Source organism: Phyllobates terribilis, unplaced genomic scaffold (assembly GCF_046119375.1).
Source record: "Phyllobates terribilis strain yellow unplaced genomic scaffold, ASM4611937v1 Scaffold_3__8_contigs__length_932513732, whole genome shotgun sequence".
NCBI lineage: Eukaryota > Metazoa > Chordata > Amphibia > Anura > Dendrobatidae > Phyllobates > Phyllobates terribilis.
In genome coordinates this window covers 70123155-70149770 of record NW_027362763.1, presented here as the reverse complement: position 1 = coordinate 70149770, position 26616 = coordinate 70123155, and the positions used below count along the sequence as shown (strand labels likewise).

Sequence of the window (26616 nt, the reverse complement as noted above, 5' to 3'; positions counted from 1 at the left end):
GAGGGGTCAGAACTTTCTCCAGAAAAATGGCTAATGGTGCAAGAATAGAATCAGTGGCGGAGACGATGGGACGTCCCGGGGGATTATCCATGTTCTTGTGTATTTTAGGTAGTATATAGAACACTGGAGTAATTGGGAATTTGTTAGTTAAAATCTCACAGGTTTTGATATCTATCGTCCCGTTTATCACGCAGCAGAGACCTTTATCGATTTTATTAATCAATCCTTTCTAAAACTACGGTCGGACATTGACCTGGGCCGGTTACACTACCACCAGAATCTATCTTCTTTGGATAGACAGGCACCCAAAACACTTCAGTCCGACCCCTCAATTACCATAAAACCGGCAGACAAGGGGGGAGCTATAGTGGTGATGGACACATCCTTCTACCTGGGTGAGATCCAGAGACAACTGAATGACAGCTCAGTTTATCAGAAGCTCTCACATGATCCAACTTCCACGATCAGGGGGGCCATTTCCGAAACATTGAAACACCATTCCCTAAACGGGACGATAGATATCAAAACCTGTGAGTTTTTAACTAACAAATTCCCAATTACTCCAGTGTTCTATATACTACCTAAAATACACAAGAACATGGATAATCCCCCGGGACGTCCCATCGTCGCCGCCACTGATTCTATTCTTGCACCATTAGCCATTTTTCTGGAGAAAGTTCTGACCCCTCTGGTTAAACAAACTGCATCCTTTATTCTAGATACAGGAGCTTTTCTTACCATTATTAGAGAAATCAAACAGGTCCACCCAGACTCCCTACTGGTCACTTTAGATGTAAACAACTTATATACCTCGATCCCACATGAAAAGGGTATCATTTGCGTCAAAAATCTATTGGAGTTGTCCCAAACACCACCTGAAATTAGTCACCTCTGTCTAGACCTTTTACGTTTGGTCCTGTCCAAAAACTTCTTCCTCTTCCAGGATACCTTCTACTTACAGAAACAGGGTACCGCCATGGGATCCAATGTAGCCCCACCGTATGCAAACTGCTTCATGTCATCGTTTGAAGAAGAGGTGGTATATACGAACCCACTCTTCCAAACCTATTCCAGGATGTGGAAACGCTATATTGATGACATTTTTTGCATCTGGGCGGGACCCATTGAAACCCTATCACGATTCTTTGAGACCCTTAACTCATCCTGGGAGGGCCTACGGTTCACCATTTCCTCTAGCAGGGAATCCATAAACTTCCTTGACACTACCATTTTAAAAGATAATCTGGGACACCTCTCATCGGACCTTTATGTTAAACCCACAGACAGAAACGACCTCTTACATTATACCAGCCTCCACCCCAAATCCATCTTCACCTCGGTGTCCAAGTCCCAATTCCACCGCGTTGAACGAATTGTTAGCAATCCTACCACATGGGACATCAGGATCACCGAGATGAAAGAAAAGTTCCTCAACAGAGGTTACTCACCTGATACATTATCTCGAGCCCTAGAACCCATCAACAGACCCAGACCTTCCACCAATAACCGTATACCGTTTGTCCATACCTATCATCCTGTAGTCTTGATAATACACAAGAAAATACGACAACATTGGAACATACTCCAAACAGCCTATCCCACAGTTCAAGAGTTCAAAGCTCCATTTTTACCATGCTACAAGAGACCCACTAACATCCGTGACCGCCTCGTCCATTCCGACATAGGCACCCCCATCACTAAACCTAGACAAAGATTTCTGTCCACACCCAAAAACGGGACATTCCCATGTCTTCAATGCTACCAATGCAACAATATCATCCGAGGCGACACGTTTTACCACCCACACTCGGGGAAACAGTACAAAATTAAGGACTACTTTACCTGCAACTCCTCCTATGTTATTTACATCCTTAAATGTCCTTGTGGTCTCATTTACGTGGGGGAAACCACCCAGTGTGTTAAAGATAGGATCTCGAAACACAAATCGACCATACGTTGTAAAAACCTTCTTCTTCCGGTTCCATCACATTTTGCATCAGCTGGCCATTCAGTGGCACAGCTTAAATTCCAAGTGATTGAACACGTACCCCCTCCCAGACGGGGAGGCGACCGTATTCGCCTTCTTAAATATAGAGAGGCTTTTTGGATCCACGAGTTACAGTCGTTATCCCCAAGGGGCTTAAATAAGGAATACGATCTCAGCTCCTTTACCTAAACGACTAGAGCCACCTCAGTATGGGTGTGCATATGCGCATGTGGATATATATAAATGTATATGTGTGTTTATGGGTGTGTGCCTCCTAACAAAATAAAGTTCTTCCACTTTGACTGATTCTTGCCACACAACACGGATTACATATATACATGTATTCACTACCAAGACCACAGGTATATTTGTTGGAACCTCTTTTATTTGTTACTTGGGGGGTCCTGATGATATGACTACACTCTATTGTGGTTTTTATGATATACACCGTATTTTCTGCCTAAATAACTTATGCTGTCAGTATCTGTTTCTCCAGATCCCATCCTAATATGGCATCCCTCCTCCTGATCCCCATCCTTCCTGGACTCCTATCCTGGCTTTCCCTTGTTCTACTATGCCGTCACAAGTAATATAGCGTTCCCACCGCTCTGTGGAACGCATGGTACCTGTGTGGAACGCAACCACACATCTATTAGTGGGCCTCCTCTGCTCTACAGCACTGTTAGAAGTATTACAGCGCTCCCCTCGCTCAGTGGAACGCATAGAACACTGTGTGGAACGCATACACACGTCACTTCCGGTCACGTGACCGGTTTTTTCATTACAGGACCTGAGTAACGTCATTTGACGCTACTTCCGGTTTTCAGGTCCTATCCCAGAAGCTAGTAAAGCGCGTTCCCACACCTCTACCACCAATGATTGGTTCTTATTACAACCTTTCACCCCTCCTATCCCCTATTTAAAGCCCCCTGGTGCCTTATCCTGCCACATGCTTCTGGACAAACGGTGGATACCGCGTCCTGCGTCCTTTACAATTCAGGTACGCTTCCTACACTGGTCCCCTTATCCTTAATACTTATTGGGGCTTCATTTAATGTGCCCTTTTTCTTTCCCTTAGCATACAACTTCCTAGCGGGCTACTGCCTCTGGTTATTCATTTTCTCCTACGGGTATGTTTTTCTTTTTTCTTTTTTGGCTCCTACTATACTTAATGCCCCTATATCCCATAGATATTAATTTATTTACTCCATCCTCTATACAGCCTACGGCACAGACCAGGCCATTACCTTTAAGTACCTACCGCAAGCAACGGGTACGTTTTTTTCATCCCCTGCCCTCACACTTTATGTGCTCTTCATTGTTCTTCATCCCATAGCACCTATCGGGGTATCTCTAACCTCATAGCCACCGATTATACTAAGTGTCATCACACATCTTACATTGTTCTAGACCTCTAAAAAATTTTTTTACAAAAAATTTTTTTAAAAAATTTTTTTTATATGTGTTCCCTTAGTTGACAAATTTCTACAGACAGCGGCCCAAATGCATCACGCCTTTAATAAAACCGGTATGTCACTTTTTATTTTTCCCTTTCCCTCCTAACCTAGTTCTCCTTCCCATCCCCTTTCCCCAGATCCTCTACTATATTATTATTTTTTCCCGATGTTGTATTTTCTGTATGTACATTATCCATGACCAATTGAATTTTGATCTCATTCTGTCAAACCTATGTTATATGAATTGCATATTTCTATGTGGTACTCACTATTATTTTTTTATTTCAATTAAAGGACTTTTTTCTGGGTGTTGTGTTTTTTTGTAACTTTGACTATGGGGTTAGTAATGGGAGTGTCTTATAGACGCCTCTCCATTACTAACTTGGGCTTGATGTCAGCAGGCATTATAAGCTGACATCAACCCCAACCATATTACCCCACTGCCACCGCTACAGGGCAGTGGGAAGAAAGAGGCTAAGTGCCAGAATTGGCGCATCCTATGGGGCGGCTGACGGCTGGTGTTTCTAGCCTGGGAGGGGGCCAATATTCATGGCACCCTTCCTGGGCTATTAATATCAGCCCACAGCTGTCTGCCTAGCCTTTGCTAGCTATTAAAATAAGGGGGACCCCACGTCATTTTTTTTGGGGTCCCCCATTTTAATAGCTAGTAAAGGCTAGGTATTCAGCTGGGGGCTGATATTAGTAGCCTGGGAAGCTCCGTGGGTATTACCCACTTCCCAGGCTTCAAACATCTGCCCCAGCCGTCTGCTCAACCGCCGCTAGAGACTAAAATTACGGGGAACCCCACGTCAATTTTTTTTTAATAAATACTTTATTTTAACACTAAATGACAAGTACAGTAATCAACACTATCACTGTACTTCTTATATATGTGACTGACATGTTTCTATCTATCTAATCTATGTGTTATGCTCTATTCTTTCTGTTATAAATTGTCGGGTACCGATGCTGAATTGTCGGCCGGCTTTTTTAAAGAGACGGTGCATGAAAACACTAATATTTTTTTTAATAAATCCTTTAACACTAAATGACAAGTACAGTAACCAACACTGTCACTGTACTTCTTATATATGTGACTGACATGTTTCTATCTATCTAATCTATGTGAGATGCTCTATTCCTTCTTGTCTAAATTGTCGGGTACCGGTGTATGCCGCTGCTGAATTGCCGGCCGGCTTTTTTAAAGAGAGTGTCTTCTGAGCAGTTTGTCAGCTTTTGGACACCTTTGAAGGTGTTTTCTATGTGTTTCTATGTGTTTCTATGTGTTTTTGTTTGCCTGCCATTGGTTTTAACGGTGTTCGATGGTGTTCGACGAACAGTTCCTCGAACATCCCATTGTTCGACAAACTGAACCGAACCCGAACACTACTGGGGTGGCTCAACACTAATGATGAGTTTTATGAGGAGGTCAGGAGGATCCACAGGGAGGAAACAGCCTCAGCCTCAGAATCCTCCCATTATGAAAGTATGGATGAGGATTATAAGCGGTGGCTTGAGAACAAGCGTAAGCTCGGCACCAAAAAGAAGAGAAAGAAGGGAGATAAAACATCTTCTCGTGTTCTGACCAAGGTACCTAAGGAAGGTAAAACTGACTCCCCTCTAGTTGGTCTTTCTAACCAGTTCCAAGCCCTTGATAACATCTCTTCCTCTGAAGAGGAGGTTGAGGGTGAGGTTCGGGCTTTGGCGGAGCTTACAGGGGGCGCCGAGTCTCCTTCTCCTGGGGATGCAAGGTCCTTGGGGGGAGGGACTGGCCCAGAGTCTGGAGACGAGGACGAAAAAAGAAGGAAAAATGTGGGAATGGACACCTCTGTGTCATTAAAAAGGGGTAAGGATTCTTCGTCTGAGGCAGAGGATAAGGGGAGTGGGAAGAAAAAAGCCTCCCAACTCGATCACCAATGATGGCGGTACCCACTCCGCTGACCCTGGCATCCATTAATGTGGCCAGCATTAAGTCAAATATGGCTAGATTTGCTGCCTTTGATTTTCTCAGCCGGGTTGAAGCTGACATTTTCTTTTTGCAAGAGACCATTCTGCCAAACATGGCAGAGGTATTTAAAGCAAAGAGGGAGTGGAGACTCGGGCCCTCCTATTGGTCTCTTGCGGCCAAGTCATATAGCGGAGTGGCGGTCCTTTTTACCACACCGGTAGAATGCCGACGGGTTATTGAGTTAGAAATGGGGAGGTGCCTGATATTACATGTCCTCATGAAGGGACAGGAGCTTCGGATTATTAACATCTATTGTCCCCAATCTAAGTGGAAGCGGAAGATTCTGTTTATGAGGATCAAGCCCTACCTTTTTACGAGTCGGCAGGTCATATTTGGAGGGGACTTCAACACTGTCACGAGGCCCCAGGATAGAGGAGGTTCCAGAGACAAGCTGACTTATGATAGCATCGCCCTTAGTAGTATAGCTAGTGAGGCTCGCCTGGTGGATGTCCAATTCCGGCACACCCCAGGCCATGAGGGGTTCAGCTATCATAGAGGTAACTGTAGGTCCAGGATAGACAGGCTTTATATAAAGGAGGAAGCCGTCTCTTCAGCAGTATCTGTTGACGAGGTGGAGTTCTCCGATCACTGTTTGATTTTGCTTTCTGTGAATGGTACAGAGACCCCCCGGATGGGAAGAGGCTTTGGAGGTTCAATTCGTCTCTCTTGGAAGAAGCGGAGATAAGACAGTCCTTTGAGGATTTTCTTCAGAGCCAGGTACCCTTACTGGATCTTTGCAGTAGTAATTCAGAGTGGTGGGAGATGTTCAAGAAAAGGGTGGCGAGATTCTTCCGCCAGTTCTCGAGCCTCAGGAGCCGGGACAGGTATTGCCTGTAACAGGGCCTGCCTGAGGAGGAAACCCGAGCATCTTGTCTCAACTGGAGGTAGCCGCGAGGAGATCTCCAGACTGAAATCTTAGCTAATGAGGTGTCAGTATGATAGACACGCATCTTTGGTTTTTGAGAGGGATTACGGGAAATACCGCACAACCCTTACAGAAACTGCAAGATGTCAGTGAATAGTAAAGTTGTTACAGGACTGGTTGACCCCAGGGGTTCCCTGGAAAGATCCAGATCAGGGATCCTGGAGGTCGCCAGATCCTTCTACTTGCACCTTTTGAGGAAAAAGGATCTGGATTTGGATGAGATGTCGGCTTTTCTGGCTGAAGCCGTCCCCGAACCAGGGGTAGACTCCTCTCTTGGTGTTTTGACAGAGATAATCAGGGAAGAGGAAATTAAGTTGGCGATTGAAGGGCTTGCCCTAAAGAAATCTCCCGGTCCAGATGGCTTAACATCTGAATTCTATAAGACCTTTAAGGAAGCCTTGGTTCCACTCTTGACTGAGGTATTCAATGATTGTCTTTCCTCGGGCACTGTGCCAAAGTCAATAAAGAGGTCTGCCCTGATCATCTTGTCAAAGGGTAAGGACTCATCTTGCATTGAGAATTGGCGTCCCATAGCGCTTCTCAATGCAAACAGGAAGGTTTTGGCAAAGGTGCTATTTGATCGGCTAGTGGAATTTGCACCCCGGCTCCTTTTGGGGGCCCAGCATTGCTCTGTTCTGGGCCACAGGATGATCTGTGCTGTACTCTGTGTCTGAGAGGCGGTGGAGTAGGGTAGGGCTGGCCACTGGAAGGGGTACATGCTGTCATTGGACCAGGCAAAAGCGTTCGATCGGGTTAATCATGAGTACCTCTGGACTGTCCTTCTGAGGTATGGCCTGCCGGGGAGGTTTGTTGATTGGCTTAAGACTGTGTATGCTGGGGCAGAGAGTTTCCCGCTTGTCAACGGTTGGATTGGCAGCTCTTTTGAGGTTGGGTGTGGTGTTCACCAGGGTTGTCCCTTGACCCCGCTGCTGTACGTGTTTGCGGTTGATCTGCATCTTAGGAGGGTGGAGCATGGACTGTTGGCTGGGATCGGGATGGACCGGGCAGCATCGGAAGCAACTCTGAGAGTGGTGGCTACTTTGAAGAAACTAGAATATAAGGAATATTTTCAGTTGTTTCACACTTTTTTGTTAAGTATATAATTCCACATGTGTTAATTCATAGTTTTGATGCCTTCAGTGTGAATGTACAATTTTCATAGTCATGAAAATAAAGAAAAATCTTTATATGAGAAGTTGTGTCCAAACTTTTGGTCTGTACTATACATATAATATGTGTGTGAGGAGAGTGAGAGTCTGGACCAGTTTCATTACATTGTTTATTTTGTGGTTATTAATTTTGTTATGTTTCTGTTATTATTATTGTTATGTTTTTCATGTTTATAATAAAAGATCTACAGGATATAACTCAGGATCAGTACAGGATCAGTAATGTAATGTATGTACACAGTGACTGCACCAGCAGAATAGTGAGTGCAGCTCTGGAGTATAATACAGGATGTAACTCAGGGTCAGTACAGGATCAGTAATGTAATGTATGTACACAGTGACTGCACCAGCAGAATAGTGAGTGCAGCTCTGGGGTATAATACAGGATGTAACTCAGGGTCAGTACAGGATCAGTAATGTAATATATGTACACAGTGACTGCACCAGCAGAATAGTGAGTGCAGCTCTGGAGTATAATACAGGATGTAACTCAGGATCAGTACAGGATCAGTAATGTAATGTTTGTACACAGTGACTTCACCAGCAGAATAGTGAGTGCAGCTTTGGAGTATAATACAGGATGTAACTGAGGATCAGTACAGGATCAGTAAAGTAATATATCTACACAGTGACTTCACCAGCAGAATAGTGAGTGCAGCTCTAGAGTATAATGCAGGATGTAACTCAGGATCAGTAGTGTAATGTATGTACACAGTGACTGCACCAGTAAAATAGTGAGTGCAGCTCTGGAGTATAATACAGGATGTAACTCAGGATCAGTAATGTAATGTATGTACACAGTGACTGCACTGGCAGAATAGTGAGTGCAGCTCTGGAGTATAATACAGGATATAACTCAGGATCAGTACAGGATCAGTAATGTAATGTATGTACACAGTGACTGCACCAGCAAAATAGTGAGTACAGCTCTGGAGTATAATACAGGATGTAACTCAGGATCAGTAATGTAATGTATGTACACAGTGACTGCACCAGCAGAATAGTGAGTGCAGCTCTGGAGTACAATACAGGATGTAACTCAGGATCAGTACAAGATAAGTAATGTAATGTATGTACACAGTGAGTGCATCAGAAGAATAGTGAGTGCAGCTCTGGGGTATATTGCAGGCTGTAACTCAGTCAAAGATAAGTGATGTGATGCAATTAGTTCTTTTTAAGATTTATGTTTAAGTTAACTATATATAAACCAAAACAAAATGTTAAAAGTTGACCTTTTTTATTATAATTTGCATTGGTTGTCATTAAAAATGAACAGTATGGACAATAATGAAGATATTTTTTTTTTCTCAGGAAAAGTTCATGATGAAATTGAAGCAGTGATCGGATCAGCTCAGCCTCAGATAGAACATAGAAAACAAATGCCATATACAGATGCCGTCATACATGAAATTCAGAGATTTGGTGATATTGTGCCTGGAAGTGCTCCCCATATCACCTCTCGGGATGTCACCTTCAGAGGTTATTCGATTCCTAAGGTGAGAACTAGGTTTCTGTAGAATCAAGTACAGAGATTTCATGTCTTTGCTTTGAATGTACCAGCCAGCATCTTTCCAGTGTGCTCTTTTGTATGACATCATAGGGGCAAGGCCTATGATTTCCAACAAGTCTACAGTGACTGGGGATGTGCACAGTGAGAACGGGAGAGGACCCCAACATTGCAGACTGCACACTGAACATGTAGTGTTATCAGCTTGTAACTTTGCCCAGAAGTGATGGTGCGGAGCACTCTGGAGCGCTAGATTACATTTTACATTAATTTATTGTCTGACTCATTGCTCCTATGTAGCACACTGATCCTACATGGTGCCAGTGTCAACACCTGGACAAAATATTGACTGCAGAAGAGTGTCAGGATAGTACATACTTGGTTAGATGGGAGGAATGTTAGTAGGGATAAACTATATTTGCAGGAATTAAACCGACTTGGGACTGTATAGGAGTCCCAGGATGGAGCTTGGTGGGGTTGCTTGGGCGCAAAGGGAGTGAGGGAGTTGTGAGACATATACAGCCCTGAAGAACACTTTTGTCAGGTCATTCTAGATGAATAGGATATATTAAATTCTGAATGTGTATTCTGTATAATACATCTCTTTCACCCCCAGGACACAGTTATCATCCCGTTACTACACTCTGTGCTCAGAGATAAAGATTACTTTGAGAAACCCAATGAATTTTACCCTGAGCACTTTCTTGACTCAGAAGGAAAGCTGAAGAAGATAGAGGCATTCATACCATTCTCCATAGGTAACACTATTACCTAAACATACGCTATAAACTAGCATTAAGTATTTATTTTTTGCACTTTTAAAGTCTTTGTCTTATGACAGACAGCCATTTAATAATGGTTCAGCTCTGGAGACCCTCATCAAGTAACATTTTTGCAGGACCACCTCTGTAGTAATAGCCGCTATAAGGAAAATGTAGTCATGAATTGAAGTCATTCATATAAATGGTCATCCATCTAATATATGGTTGACCCAATTGTGGTATAGCAAGAGATTCCAACAAGTTGGGTGTTTGGCAATCAGCAGACCTCTAGATGGAGGTCCAGTTCCTGAATCCTTGGCTATACAATTCATATTGACTGAGGGTCAGCTAATATCAACCATATTGCCAGAGATTTCAGAGCTGGACCTCCACCTTCAGCTGGATCTTCAGTAATTGTCTAGCTTTACTTTCAACCATGAAGACTATGTTGCCCTTTGCAGGGTAAATACTGTGGGTATGGAAAGCATTCAGACCCCTTTAAATTTTTCACTTTTTGTTTCATTGAAGCCATTTGGTAAATTCTAAAAAGTTCATTTTTTTTCTCATTAAAGTACACTGCACCCCATATTGACTGAAAAAAACCCGAAATGTATACATTTTTGCAAATTTATTAAAAAAGAAAAACTGAAATATCACATGGTTATAAGTATTCAGACTCTTTGCTCATATTTAAGTCACATGCTGTCCATTTCCTTGTGATCCTCCTTGAGATTGTTCTACTTCTTCATTGGAGTCCAGTTGTGTTTAATTAAACTGATAGGACTTGATTTGGAAAGGCACACACCTGTCTTTATAAGACCACACAGCTCACACTGCATGTCAGACCAAATGAGAATTATGAGCTCAAAGGAACTGCCCAAGGAGCTCAGAGACAGAACTGTGGCTAAGGTTACCAAAGAATTTCTGCATTACTCCAGGTTCCTAAGAGCACAGTGGCCTCCATAATCCTTAAATGGCAGTAGTTTGGGACCACCAGAAGTCTTCCTTGACCTGGCCGTCCAGCCAAACTGAGCAATCGTGAGAGAAGAGCCTTGGTAAGAGAGGTAAAGAAGAACCCCAATATCACTGTATATGAGTATACATATGAGTATATGAGTATATGAGTATGAGTGTATATATACCCCAAGTATATGAGTGGACAGTACAAAGAACTGTCTATCTTTTTACTCTGAGGCCAGAGACCGGGACAAGGGGGCATCTTCTATGTCTGGAGGAAAGAAGGTTTAATCGTAATGACAGATAGTCATAATCACATAATCACAGATTCTTTACTGTAAGAGCAGTGAGACTATGGAACTCTCTGCCGCATGATGTTGTAATGAGTGATTCACTATTAAAATTCAAGAGGGGCATGGATTCCTTTCTTGAAAAGTATAATATTACAGGTTATATATACTAGATTCCTTGATAGGGCGTTGATCCAGGGAACTAGTCTGATTGTCGTATGGAGTCGGGAAGAAATTTTTTTCCCCAATGTTGAGCTTAGTGTTTGCCACATGTTTTTTTTTGCCTTCCTCTAGATCAACATGTTAGGCTATGGGTTGAACTAGATGGACTTAGTCTTCCTTCAACCTTAAAACTATGTTACTATATTAATGTGGCTGAGCTCCAGAGATGCAGTAGGGAGATGGGAGAAAGTTCCACAAAGTCAACTATCAATGCTGCCCTCCACCAGTCTGGCAATTATGGCAGAGTTGCCCAACGAAAGCCTCTCCTCAGTGCAAGACATATGAAAGCCCACATAGAGATTGCTCAAAAACACATGAAGGACTCCCAGGCTATGAGAAATAAGATTCTCTGGTCTGATGAGACAAAGATAGAACTTTTTGGTGATAATTCTAAGCGGTATGTGTGGAGAAAACCAGGCACTGCTCATCACCTGCCCAATACAATCTCAACAGTGAAACTTGTTAGTGGCAGCATCATGCTATGGGGGTGTTTTTCAGCTACACGGACAGGACGACTTTTTGCAATTGATGGAAACATGAATGCAGCCAAGTACAGAGATATCCTGGATGAAAACCTCTTCCAGAGTGCTCTGGACCTCAGACTTGGCCAAAGGTTCCCCTTCCAACAAGACAATGAACCGAAGCACCCAGCTAAAATAACAAAGGAGTGGCTTCAGAACAGCTCTGTGGCCATTCTTGACTGGCCCAGCCAGAGCCCTGACCTAAACCCAATTAAGCATATCTGGAGAGACCTGGAAATGGCTGTCCACCAATGTTCACCATCCAACCTGACAGAACTGGAGAGGATCTGCAAGTAAGAATGGCATTGAATCCCCAAATCCTGGTGTGAAAAACTTGTTGCATCATTCCCAAGAAGACTCATGGCAAGAGATGAGCGTTGTTCTACTCGAACTGTTCGCCAATCTCAAATTCGAGCTGTTTTGGGCGGTGTTCGAGCCGTTCGGCGAACACGAACGATTTGAGAAAAATTCGGCTGTTCGAGGTTATGTTCGATAACTGTTCGTGCACCAAAATCATAACTGGATTTTTTCTCAGTAATGATGAAAATTAATGTTAATACGCAGTTTGCGTGTACAGCGGGGTGGGGGAAGGGGCAGGGGATGGATCTCTGCAGGAATAATGAAGATCTCCATTTTTTTTTCTCTTTCCCGCATTTGCAGTGGGGAGGTGCAGTCTGTCAGCCTATCAGCAGCGCACACACGGAGCGAACTGCTGTTTTTCACACAAGCAAGGGCATGTGTCATTGGCAGTGTATGTCACATGTCCTTGCCCTATAAGACCAAGCCATTTTCCCCGTCGCCACCATTTTCTCACTGCTGCAGCTGCGTGATAGACGGCACGGCTGTTGCTGTGTGCGCTATATCTTGTTAATTTCAAGCCAATTTTCGCACAAATCTACAGATAGCTTGGGAGTAGGGAATAGTTGTGATTGCAGTCCTTTTAAGGACTAGGTTACAGCATTTCCTACGACTTTTATCAGGCAGGTCTGTGCTCTTAAATAGATAGATTGTGGGAGTAAAGACTAATTGTAATTGCAGTCCTTTTCAGGACTAGGTTACATCAGTTCCTAACAGTTTTTGCCAGGCAGGTCTGTGCCAGTGCTGTGCAAGTTTTTTTCACAGCATTTGGCTGATTCTAGCAAAGCTAATCCTTTTTGGCCTATTGCAGAGTGTGTTAGTCAGTGGAGTAGCCTATCTGTGTTGCAAGATATACCACCTGTGTATAGAATACCAATTTTTTTACTGCACCTAGTGAAGTAAAATCTTTTGGGCATAGCATCATTCTATTAGTCCATCTATACTGACCTCCATCAGGTTGCAAATTGAACATAATTTTTTTCTGCAACTAGCTCTGAAAAAATATTTGGGCTTCTAGCAGTGTGTGGGACTTGTTCTATTAGTCCATCTATACTGACCTCCATCAGGTTGCAAACTGAATATAATTTTTTTCTGCATCTAGCTCTGAAAAAATATTTGGCCTTCTAGCAGTGTATGGGACTTTCTCTATTAGTCCATCTATACTGACCTCCATCAGGATGCAAATTAAAAATAATTTTTATCTGCATCTAGCTCTGAAAAAATATTTGGCCTTCTAGCAGTGTGTGGGACTTTCTCTATTAGTCCATCTATACTGACCTCCATCAGGTTGCAAATTAAAAATAATTTTTATCTGCATCTACCTCTGAAAAAATATTTGGGCTTCTCGCTGTGTGTGGGACTTGTTCTATTAGTTCATCTATACTGACCTCCATCAGGTTGCAAATTGAATATAATTTTTTTCTGCATCTAGCTCTAAAAAAATATTTGGCCTTCTAGCAGTGTGTGGGACTTTCTCTATTAGTCCATCTATACTGACCTCCATCAGGTTGCAAACTGAATATATATTTTTTCTGCATCTACCTCTGAAAAAATATTGGGCTTCTAGCTGTGTGTGGGACTTGTTCTATTAATCCATCTATACAGACCTCCATCAGGTTGCAAACTGAATATATTTTTTTTCAACATCTACCTCTGAAAAAATATTGGGCTTCTAGCTGTGTGTGGGACTTGTTCTATGAATCCATCTATACAGACCTCCATCAGGTTGCAAACTGAATATAATTTTTTTCTGCATCTAGCTCTGAAAAAATATTTGGCCTTCTAGCAGTGTGTGGGACTTTCTCTATTAGTCCATCTATACTGACCTCCATCAGGTTGCAAATTAAAAATAATTTTTATCTGCATCTACCTCTGAAAAAATATTTGGGCTTCTAGCTGTGTGTGGGACTTGTTCTATTAGTCCATCTATACTGACCTCCATCAGGTTGCAAACTGAATATAATTTTTTTCTGCATCTAGCTCTGAAAAAATATTTGGCCTTCTAGCAGTGTGTGGGACTTTCTCTATTAGTCCATCTAAACTGACCTCCATCAGGTTGCAAACTGAATATATATTTTTTCTGCATCTACCTCTGAAAAAATATTGGGCTTCTAGCTGTGTGTGGGACTTGTTCTATTAATCCATCTATACAGACCTCCATCAGGTTGCAAACTGAATATATTTTTTTTCTGCATCTACCTTTGAAAAAATATTTGGGCTTCTAGCAGTGTGTGGGACTTGTTCTATTAGTCCATCTATACTGACCTCCATCAGGTTGCAAACTGAATATAATTTTTTTCTGCATCTAGCTCTGAAAAAATATTTGGCCTTCTAGCAGTGTATGGGACTTTCTCTATTAGTCCATCTATACTGACCTCCATCAGGATGCAAATTAAAAATAATTTTTATCTGCATCTAGCTCTGAAAAAATATTTGGCCTTCTAGCAGTGTGTGGGACTTTCTCTATTAGTCCATCTATACTGACCTCCATCAGGTTGCAAATTAAAAATAATTTTTATCTGCATCTACCTCTGAAAAAATATTGGGCTTCTAGCTGTGTGTGGGACTTGTTCTATTAATCCATCTATACAGACCTCCATCAGGTTGCAAACTGAATATATTTTTTTTCAACATCTACCTCTGAAAAAATATTGGGCTTCTAGCTGTGTGTGGGACTTGTTCTATGAATCCATCTATACAGACCTCCATCAGGTTGCAAACTGAATATAATTTTTTTCTGCATCTAGCTCTGAAAAAATATTTGGCCTTCTAGCAGTGTGTGGGACTTTCTCTATTAGTCCATCTATACTGACCTCCATCAGGTTGCAAATTAAAAATAATTTTTATCTGCATCTACCTCTGAAAAAATATTTGGGCTTCTAGCTGTGTGTGGGACTTGTTCTATTAGTCCATCTATACTGACCTCCATCAGGTTGCAAACTGAAAATAATTTTTTTCTGCATCTAGCTCTGAAAAAATATTTGGCCTTCTAGCAGTGTGTGGGACTTTCTCTATTAGTCCATCTATACTGACCTCCATCAGGTTGCAAACTGAATATATTTTTTTTCTGCATCTACCTCTGAAAAAATATTGGGCTTCTAGCTGTGTGTGGGACTTGTTCTATTAATCCATCTATACAGACCTCCATCAGGTTGCAAACTGAATATATTTTTTTTCTGCATCTACCTTTGAAAAAATATTGGGCTTCTAGCTGTGTGTGGGACTTGTTCTATTAATCCATCTATACAGACCTCCATCAGGTTGCAAACTGAATATAATTTTTTTCTGCATCTAGCTCTGAAAAAATATTTGGCCTTCTAGTAGTGTGTGGGACTTTCTCTATTAGTCCATCTATACTGACCTCCATCAGGTTGCAAATTAAAAATAATTTTTATCTGCATCTAGCTCTGAAAAAATATTTGGCCTTCTAGCAGTGTGTGGGACTTTCTCTATTAGTCCATCTATAATGACCTCCATCAGGTTGCAAACTGAATATATTTTTTTTCTGCATCTACCTCTGAAAAAATATTTGGGCTTCTGGCTGTGTGTGGGACTTGTTCTATTAGTCTATCTATACTGACCTCCATCAGGTTGCAAATTAAAAATAATTTTTATCTGCATCTAGCTCTGAAAAAATATTTGGCCTTCTAGCAGTGTGTGGGACTTTCTCTATTAGTCCATCTATACTGACCTCCATCAGGTTGCAAACTGAAGATATTTTTTTTCTGCATCTACCTCTGAAAAAATATTTGGGCTTCTAGCTGTGTGTGGGACTTGTTCTATTAGTCCATCTATACTGACCTCCATCAGGTTGCAAATTGAATATAATTTTTTTCTGCATCTAACCCAGCCAATAGTTTTGGCCTAATACCACAGTTTGGCCACTCAGCTCTGCTCGGTTCCCATCCATTGTTTTTTGTGCAAACAACTCCAGAGTTGTGAATTAGTTAACCACCAAAATGAGTGGAAAAAGGCCTGCTGCTGGTGGAAAGGGGAATAGGCGTGTTGGGAAGGGGAAAAAAGGTTGTGTCCATGGGGTAGGTGTTAAAGCAACAGTAACATCTGCAGAAGAAAGACCATCTTCCAGCCAAACTAAAATGTCTACTTCTTTTAGCGGACAATGTGATAAGATCCCTTTCTTACGGCCACGCCAATCGCTACAAATTCCAGATGAGGCACAAAAACAGCAGGTGCTTCAACGGATATCAAGTGCTCCTTTAAGTGGGCTCTCCTCCACATCAACTTCAACATCACAAATACTCCAGTCCTCAAAGGTGTCACCCCAATCGCACTTGCTTCCTTACAGCTCCCAAATCTCCAGCTGCCCGTCTGAGTATGAGGTAGAACAGATGGTTGAGTCTGCAGAGCTGTTTACTCATACTATAGCCTGGGAATCAGAGGTCGACTCCAGCGCTTCTGTGAATCCAGACGAGGAAATGATCTGCACTGATGCCCAGAATCTTTATGAGTCGGATCCAGGACCAGACGCAGAAGGTTCTGACCATAATGTAGACCCTCATTCCCAAACTGTAACTCCTGTTGGTGGAGACAATGAGGAAGACGATGATGAGACTCAAATACCTGATTGGAGCGACAACTTTAGTTTTTTGTCAGGGCAGGAACAGGTTGGCTCTGAGGACGACGGGTGTGATAATGCACAGGGTGATGATGATGAGGTTGGAGATCCCACTTACTGTCAACCCACAGTCAGCCAAGAGATGAGGTCAGCAGAGGAGGTGGAGGAAGATGCTAGTGACGACGAGGTCAGGTTGCGCCTTCCTGGACAGAGACGTAGTACTGGAAGCACGTCAACAACTGCATCCTCAAACACAACTCTGCCTCTCACCACAAGTCGTGGTGGCTCTTCAGGTCGCATGGGTGCTAAGGCTTGCATAGCCTGGGCATTTTTTCAGATCGATAAAGATGACCCAACTCGTGTTATCTGTAACATTTGTCAGCAAAAGCTAAGTAGAGGCCAAAAAATACATAGTTTGAGTACTTCATGCATGAACCGGCACATGGACATGAAGCATAAGTTGCAGTGGGAAGCTCAGTGTGCTACAATGCGGCCTAGCCGGCCGGTCCAACCACCGTCTGCCATATCTTGTGCATCCGCGGCCTCTTCATCCTCTGTGACTGGGGGGACAGCAGTCACACCTGTTTTGGGGCACAGACCTGCCACCTCTTTACCCGCAACAGCCAGCGTGATTGGCAGGTCATCATTTTCTTTGGAGGTGGTAACACCAGCTGGTGTTGAGCGCTGTCCAACATCGATAGCACCACCTTTGGATCAAGGCAACCTAACATGTCCGCCTGCATCTTCCTCACAGACCGGCAGTTTGCTGGGGACACCCTTATCATAAGGATTTTCGAGACCTTATGTCCGTCGCAGTGCCCCAGTACCAGATGCCCAGTCGGCACTACTTCTCAAAGAAAGGTGTGCCTGCGCTCCACCAGCATGTCACACACAACATCACCGCTTCTTTGAGAAACTCTGTGTGTGACAGGGTGCATTTCACCACAGACACTTGGACGAGTAGGCATGGACAGGGGCGTTACATGTCGCTGACTGGGCACTGGGTAACTATGGTGACAGCAGGACAAGGGGCTGCTGTCCAAGTCTTGCCGTCCCCACGAGTTGTGCGTCAATCCTCTTTATGTCAAAGTTCCTCCACTGCTTCTGCCTCCTCAACCTCCTCTCGTTCTTCCACCTGCACCCAAAGCCTGTCTGGTCATGCCACAAGCTTTCTAACTGCGCAGAAGGGATCCTGCACACCTCCTTACTATGCTGGCAGTAGGGCTCAACGTCATCAGGCGGTTTTTACTTTGAAATGTCTGGGAAATGTGAGTCACACAGCTGAGGAGTTGTGGTCAGCTCTGGAGAACCAATTTCATGAATGGTTGTCTCCACTGGACCTGAAACCAGGGAAGGCTGTGTGCGACAATGCTGCAAACCTGGGTGCGGCCCTTCGCCGGGGCAATGTCACACACGTGCCTTGTATGGCTCACGTGTTGAACCTGGTTGTCCAGCAATTTTTAGCCCACTATCCCAGACTAGATGGCCTTCTGCAGAGGGCACGGTCGCTGTGTGCTCACTTCCGCCGTTCGCATCCCGCAGCTCAGCGACTTACATCTCTACAGAAGTCGTTGGGCCTGCCACTTCACCGGCTAAAATGCGATGTGCCTACCCGGTGGAATTCAACTCTGCACATGTTGCAGCGACTGTGGCAGCACCGACAAGCCCTGGTGCAATACGTTCTGACGTATAGCCTGGGCCAAGGAGATCCAGAGGTGGGGCAAATCACGCTGGAGAAGTGGTCTCAGATCAGGGACCTATGCACCCTTCTGCACAGTTTTGAAATGGCAACGAAGATGTTTAGTGCTGACAATGCCATTATCAGCATGACTATTCCCGTGATTTACATGCTGGAGCACATGTTAAACAGAATTCGGAGTCAGGTGGTGGCACAAGAGGAGGTGGAGGAAGTAGAGGAGGAGGAGTTGTATGCGGAAGGGCTAACATCTGCAAGGTCCAGACGGTCGGCAGCACCAAGGCGGCAGGCATGTGAGGGTGGGGGAGATGGTTTTACCAGGGCGCATGGTAGCAGCCAAACTAGTGAGGAAGGTGCAGGAGCCCAGGAAGAAGTGGAGAACGAACTGATGGAAGACTCATCAGATGAGGGAGACCTTGATCACATTTCTGTTGTGCGAGGTTGGGGGGAGAGGACAGAGGAAGGAAGCATGATTGTTACCTCGCCACCAACACAACAGGGACTTGGTGCTCCTGGATGCGCAACACACATGAGTGCCTTCTTGCTGCACTACCTGCAACATGACCCTCGAATTGTGAGAATTAGAAATAATCCTGACTACTGGGTTGCCACACTGTTAGGTCCCTGGTACAAAAGTAAATTTGCAGAAATTATTCCTGCCATAGAAAGGGATGCACGCATGCAGGAGTATCAGCAGAGACTGTTGCAGAATCTTACATGTGCTTTTCCACAAAACACCAGTGGTGCACATAGTGAATCTCACAGTTCCAACTTGCCAACCGTGGGACCGTCAAGTGTTCAGCACTCAAACCGTAACAGAACCACAGTATCCGCTGGTAACATCAATTTTGCGGAATCATTTCACCACTTTTTTAGCCCATCCTTTGCAAGGCCACAGGAGACAAGAAGTCTGACACATAGTCAACGCCTAGAGACGATGGTACAGTAGTATCTCCAAGTAAACATTGAAGCCATGACTGTGTCACTGGACCCTTGCTCTTTTTGGGCTTCCAATCTGGATAAATGGCCTGAGCTAGCCACTTACGCCTTGGAGATCTTGTCATGCCCCGCAGCCAGCGTTCTGTCTGAACGTGTGTTCAGCGCTGCTGGTGGTGTGCTGACAGATAAGCGCACGCGGCTCTCCACTGATAATGTAGACAGACTCACGTTCATAAAGATGAACAAATCATGGATCCGAAACGACTTTTCTACCCCTGTGTCATCCTGGGGAGAGTAAAAGCTTGATGATTGGTTAAAATCACCCTACCAACCGTTTTAAGGTTTGAAATTACTAATCATGTTTATCTGTATCTTGGCTGGAAAATAATTTGGGCTTTGTAGCAGTGTGCAGCACTGATTCTATTAGGCCATCTATAATAAGCTCCACCAGATTTAAAATTACTAATCATGTTAATCTGTATCTTGACTGGAAAATAATTTGGGCTTTGTAGCAGTGTGCAGCACTGATCCTATTAGGCCATCTATACTAAGCTCCACCAGATTTAAAATTAATAATAATTTTTAGCTGCATCTAGCCCGGAAAATAATTTTGGGGCTCCGAGATGCGCAAGACACATAAGTGCCTTCTTGCTGCACTACCTGCAACATGACCCTCATATTGTCAGAATTCGAAGTAATCATGACTACTGGGTTGCCAAACTCTTAGATCCCCCAAACTTTTCGATCAACCTTTTCATTTTAATAAAAACCCCCAAAAATGGTCATTTTGGAAATTATAAGCATTAGCAGGTTATTAGAAACTGAAATCAAACAGTTTTCAACTCAAAACTTTATTCTAGGTGATGTTACATTTTCACATAGGACCCCTTGTTCGAAAGGAGCTTCTGAACTCTCTCGTCCATTGAATTTGTCAGGTTTTGGATGGTTTCTGCTTCAATTGTTTTGCATGAGTACAGAATAACCTCCCAGAGCTGTTGCTTAGATGTGAACTGCCTCCCGCCATCATAGACACTCCTTTTTAATGATGCTCCAAAGGTTCTGAATGGGGTAGAGGTCAGGGGAGCATGGGGGTCACACCATAAGTTTGTCCCCTTTTATGCCCATATCAGCCAGAGATGCAGATGTGTTATGTGCAGCATGAGACGGTGCATTATCATGCATAAAATTGATCTTGCTGTGAAAAACACGGTTCTTCTTCTTGAACCATGGCAGGAAGTGCTGTTTGAGAAACTCCACATACATTATGGAGTTCATCTTTAGCGCCTTCAGGGATCCTAAAAGGGCCGACAATCTCTCTCCCCATGATTCCAGCCCAAAACATTACTCCACCTCCTCCTTGTTGGCGCTGTAGCCGTGTTTGCGTGGGGTGTCCATCAACCAGCCATCCTCCACTCCATCCATCTGGACCATCGAGCGCTGCACTGCACTCATCCGTGAACAAAACAGTTTTGAAATCAGTCTTCATGTAATGTTTGGCCCACTGGAGCCGTTTCTGCTTGTGTGAAGTGGATAGAGGAGGTCGACAGCATGGCGTATGCACAGCTGCAAACCTCTGAAGGACCCTGCATCTTGTTGTTCGGGAGACGTTGGAGGCACCAGCAGCTTCAAAAACTTGTCTGCTGCTATGACAAGGCTTTTTTGCCGCTGCTCTTTTAACCTGACGTAACTGCCTGTAGGAAAGAGTCCTCAATTTGCCCTTATCAGCACGCACACGTGTGTACTGTGAATCAGCTACATACTTCTTGATTGCCAAGACACTTCATCCTGATCATCGCACAATGTTGATTGTAGTCATGCCTTGACCTAAACACTCCACAATTTGTTGCCTCTCAGCAGCCGACACATCCTTTTTCTTTCCCATTTTGGCAGAAAATGTAGGCTGCTTAATAATGTGAGACAGCCTTCTTAAGTAGTCTTGCCTTTCATTGGACACACCTGCCAAACTAATTAGCACAGGTGTCTGCAATTGCTTACAGTGATATAAAGAGCCCTGACACACATCACCATCAATGAGTTTAACTGACAAACAAACAAATTCTTCCCTTATCACTCCTAAACACTTTTTGCATAATAATTTGGAATACAGTGTACATGTGCTTTTCCACAAAACACCAGTGGTTCACGTAGTGAATCTTACAGTTCTAACTTGCCAACCGTGGTCTGTATGGAGTTGTTCAATAAAGGGCCCAAAATTAAGATAACATAGATGGGAGAGGTCTCTATGAATAGGAATTCCTAAGTATTTGATACCCTGTGAGGGCCAGGCAAAGGGAAAGTTGGACTGGATGGAATCCTATATGGATTTGGGGAGGGAGACATCGAGGGCCTCAGACTTCGCTGCATTGATTTTAAAATTTGACCATGTAACAAAGTGATGGATATATGTGATTGAGTGATATATACTAGGACATCATCAGCAAATAGAGAGCACTTGTACTCGGTGCCTCCCACCTCAATCCAAATAATATTGGGGTTATGGCGAATTGATGAGAGCAGGTGCTCCGTCACTAGGATGTATAAGAGAGGGGACAGAGGACATCCCTGCCTTGTCCAATTGGTGATTGTGAAAGGTGATGAAAATGTTCTGATGCACCCCCTGGGCCTTGGGACACCCGGAGCCGGACCCCTTTTGGTGGATGCTGGTGGTTGTAGTCTTCGTGGCGGCGACCCGATTCCGTGTCTCAGGGTGGTCAAACCAGTGGCGGAACTATTTATGTGGTTTTGATGTTTAAATGTCCGACTACGCCACCCGTGGATTGCGGTCAGAGTGAACCACCGCTGCAGGGTGTTGTGGGTGCAGCAGAGCGTAGCATAACTCCCCACGGGAGGAGTATAGCCTCAGGGCAGTGTATGCGGAGGATGGGGGTGATGGTGCAGGGCAGCAGCAGTAATGACACGGAGTCAGTGATGCAGTCCAGGGCCTTTACTCACAGTACTTATTATCCAGACCACGTCTGCAGGTAACGGCTGCCCACGTCGTACTGTGCTCACCAGGTGAGGGGCTCAGACAACTCCCAGATAACTTTGGAGCGCTTCACAGGACCCCCTTTGTGTGTCCTATGTCTGGCCTTTCTTACCAACCCTTCTGTCCGGCTGCCTCGGGCCTCCTCTTGGTAAACTTGGCGCCAGTTTCCCTGACCCTATGTGGTGCCTTCCTAGCGGGTGTAGCGAGGGGCTGCGCCACATAAAATGTCACAGCCTCCGGTTTCTAGCTGTGGGTCGTTTCCTGCCTCCACTAGTTTCGGGGACCGGTCTCCCCCTTTGGCCTGACCCCTCCACGCAGGTGGATTCGGGCGTGCGGTGGCGACTCGCCCGTCCGCACCCCTGGGATCCCTTCATTCCTCGTTCCTGAAGCCTTCTCCGCTCCTCTTCCTTCCTTCTCCCTCTTCCAGGCCTGGGCCTCTGTTACTAAGCCCGCCTCCGGAGCAGAGCTCATGCAGAGCCCCTGCTCCCTGCCATTTCTGCTCAGACTTCTCTGCACTGAACTAAGATGGTGCCCACCTTTTATACTCCCTTCTCAATGCACCCAGGAACTGCTTCCTCCCTGCTCCTGCACTACAGGGTTCCCCTTCCTCAGTGTTCCCTCCCCCCACTCCAGCCAGGGACAGGGACTGTCGTGCCCATCTCAGAGGCATATTGGTCGCCCTGCCCCACGGCAATGTGGTGTAATGCATGCAGGTGTCGGGTCCTGATCCACACTCCATCCTTACCTGAGAGTGAGATATCACACCTCTGGGTGAGGTGCAATACCTCTGTAGCAACCGAGCCCTCAGGGTGCTACAGTTCCATTTATCTTCAGCCTAGGTGACGTATTGTGATACAGGGCCATGATTTTGGCTATAAAAGGGTCCCCTAGACCCCTACCCCAAACTTTTTAAGAGAATCATATATGGCGTGCCAGGAGACTCTATGGAATGCTTTCTCAGCATCCAACGAGAGTATCTAATTACAAATTTTTAACTGCATCTAGCCCAGGAAATACTTTGTGCCTAGTAGCAGTGTCTGCTAGTCAGCGGATTATCCCGGCTGTTAAGCAAGCTACACCACCTGTAGTTTGGACACTTAATTTTTTCAAAGGAAATGCTTCGGGACCACGGGATACTCAGTGAAGAGCATCAGGAGGCACCCCAAAGCATAGGGGCTGGGGCTGGGACTGGCAGTAGGATGCCTTGCGGTGGACAGCCCAGCTCGATCCTTATAAAAGCTTTTTAGCTGCAGCAGCTTTAGTGGACGCTACTGGAGCTGGAATTACGCGGCTGCTGGCATGAGACTTGCCCTCCAATAGATCCTTGTAAATGGATTTAAAGTGTATTCATTCAAATTAGAGAGACAATTTAAATTAAAAAGCTTAGAGCTGCCTCCACCACAGGGGAGCTCGCTCGACCCACCAGCGGACAGGCACCAGTATTGGGAGAGGGGGGCTGGCCGTCAGGGTTCACCGCGGCTCTGGCACAAACCCGGCGACACGGAGGTGGCACGGGCAGGAGCGGACTGAACGTGTCAGCTTCTCACTTTTTGGATTTTAGAAGGGCATGACATGCCTATATCTGTGTCTCCCCCTCCTTTTACTCCTCCACCTCTTTTCTTTTCGCATGACTATATGTACTTGTCACTTTTCCATGTGTTAGTTGTGTCTTCTGAGCAGTTTGTCATCTTTTGGACACCTTTGAAGGTGTTTTCTATGTGTTTCTATGTGTTTTTGTTTGCCTGCCATTGGTTTTAATGGTGTTCGAAGGTGTTCGACGAACAGTTCGACGAACAGTTCGGCGAACACACGGGTGTTCGACGAACCGAACCGAACTCGAACACTACGGGGGTGGCTCAACACTACTCATGGCTGTACTAGCTCAAAAGGGTGCTTCTACTCAATACTGAGGAAAGGGTCTGAATACTTATGACCATGTGATATGTCAGTTTTTCTTTTTTAATAAATTTGCAAACATTTCTACATTTCTGTGTTTTTTTCAGTCAAGATGGGGTGCAGAGTGCACTTTAATTGGAAAAAAATGACCTTTTTAGAATTTACCAAATGGCTGCAATGAAACAAAGAGTGAAAAATTTAAAGGGGTCTGAATATTTTCCGAACCCACTGTATAATGTTGCATGGTCTACATTGAAATGAATATAATACATGACTGTCCACTTGAGTGTGAATTGCTATTATTTCATGTTTTTCAACTATTCTAGTATCAGATAGTTATTAATTCATGCTCAAGTTTTTGCCTCGTTTTCTACTAGGTAAGAGAAGTTGTGCTGGTGAGACCTTGGCCTTAATGGAGCTGTTCCTCTTCTTCACCACCCTGCTACAGAACTTCAATTTCCAGGCCCCACCAGGAGCTATATTGGACCTGAACCCTGCAATGTCCTCGACAAATGGTCCCAAACAATATGAAATCCGTGCTATACCGCGCAACTAGAGCATGTTTTTTTTATTATAACCTGATCTATAACATATGTGAAGATAATTTCTGAATGTAGGCAAAAAAATAAAATCTTGCTATTAACATTTTTCCAATAATAGTATAATTTCAATAGATGTGGATCAATCCTATGAGGAAAAAATCAACATTCTCGAAATAACACGTCCTTTAAGAAATTGCAGTAAAACAACACCATCCACATGTCCTGTTGGAGTATAAGGATATTGTTGAATTGCTTCCCATACTTTTTTCATATCCTTGGTAGTCAATTAAAGTATGACCATGTTGGGAGGCCTGGCCATGCATTAGATTCATTTGTATGAGTGCTGTTTACTACTACAGTTGTGGTCCTTTTTGCCTTCTTGGCAGACAATCTCCACTTAAAGACGAAGGACCCGATTGTCCGTATAAAAACTCTTCCTTCAGTTGGGGTTTTTCAGTTTAGAAAACATATTTTTATTTGCCCTCTTAGTGAATTTTGAGTTAATAGTGGGCATTCCTCTTACTCAGAATTAATAGAGGTGCAATGTCTCTAGCTCGGGAAGACTGGATAATCCTGCATTACACAAACAAACTTTTAATCTTGTAATGCTTCGTCTACCCTACAATGCACTATAGGGAAATGAAACACCTATTTCAAGGTTTTGCCAAATATTGCAACTGATCACTGATTAAAGAATTTTTTAACATAAAGCAATCTTTTATGAAGCCATGTATATAAAGTCAACAACCAATGCTCATCCGGCTTACAGCTATTTCTCTAGATTTCGTGAAGCATATATGTTTTTTTTTGTGTTTTTTTAACATAGAGGGGGATAAATTCCATCCGGAAGTCTTGTGGAATTGCAATAACAAAGTTCCAACCATGTAAGATTGTATGGATTCCATAGGTTTGGTCAACGTTTGTATTCTGCTTATGGCCTTCAATTGTCCCTATACATGATACAGATAACTATCTGCTGAATTAACTTTCAGACTACAGCTCTTTTTTCTCTCTCCCCCATACAGATGTATGCTCAACAGAGAGATAAAATGTTTTAAAAGGGGAGAGCACTGCTACCAGACACCAATCACTGAAAACAAAAGAATTGTACATTAAAATTCCAATGTCCTGATGAACCTCTCATTCAACTTCATTGTGAGAGGAAAGTCGGAAGTGCCCCATACATATAAGATGATTTGGTCAGTCCAGGCCAAAGTTGATGGGTCCAGATGATTTTCTTCTAATGTGTATGGAGGCCTTTAATCTTCGCTATAATTTTATTAAGTGGCGAGATACCGTAGATACCTTAGTATCCAAAAGTGATTTTGGCAACTCATCATCTTCATCCATCAACACTTTACATTGAACATTTCTGTGAAGATCTGAGATGTGGGTTTTAATAATCACCCAGGCAGGTTAACCATGCAACAATATTTTATTCCTTACATCTAAGGTAATAAAACAATTCCAGGTAAATGTCCAAAATACAATTGTCTCAGTCCACAATCCTCCATACGACAGATAAAATGATGGAAGCACAGGTATCCAGTAGCACAGTCCTTTACGAAAGTTTAAATCCCAGCGACATATCTCCCAACTGTAGTATGTTTATCCAGCCCAGTCGGCACTGATCATATGCCATCCATCCATCCATAGACCAGGTCCTCAGTCTTGATCCTATTCCTTCGATGTCCTTCCACACAGCTGCTTGACTAAACATGTGGCTTCTCTTTTCTCCCTCCCTGGGATCAGCCCCCTCCACCTTAGACATTTGCTTTTAGCTGTAAGAATGAATAACTTTTCAGATACCCATCACTGGT

The 26616-nt window shown here is 43.9% G+C and overlaps 1 protein-coding gene across 1 annotated transcript in view; it reads left to right on the top strand.

The window, feature by feature from the left end:
• The window catches only part of LOC141258837 (cytochrome P450 2K1-like), a 68059-nt gene extending 43157 nt beyond the window's left edge, over positions 1-24902 (top strand). The window contains exons 7-9 of the mRNA XM_073674002.1: positions 8858-9042; positions 9670-9811; positions 24632-24902. Coding sequence (XP_073530103.1) covers positions 8858-9042; positions 9670-9811; positions 24632-24810 — 506 coding nt within the window. The 3' untranslated portion in view covers positions 24811-24902. The remainder of the gene's footprint in view (positions 1-8857; positions 9043-9669; positions 9812-24631) is intronic.
• Positions 24903-26616: the final 1714 nt, after the last annotated feature.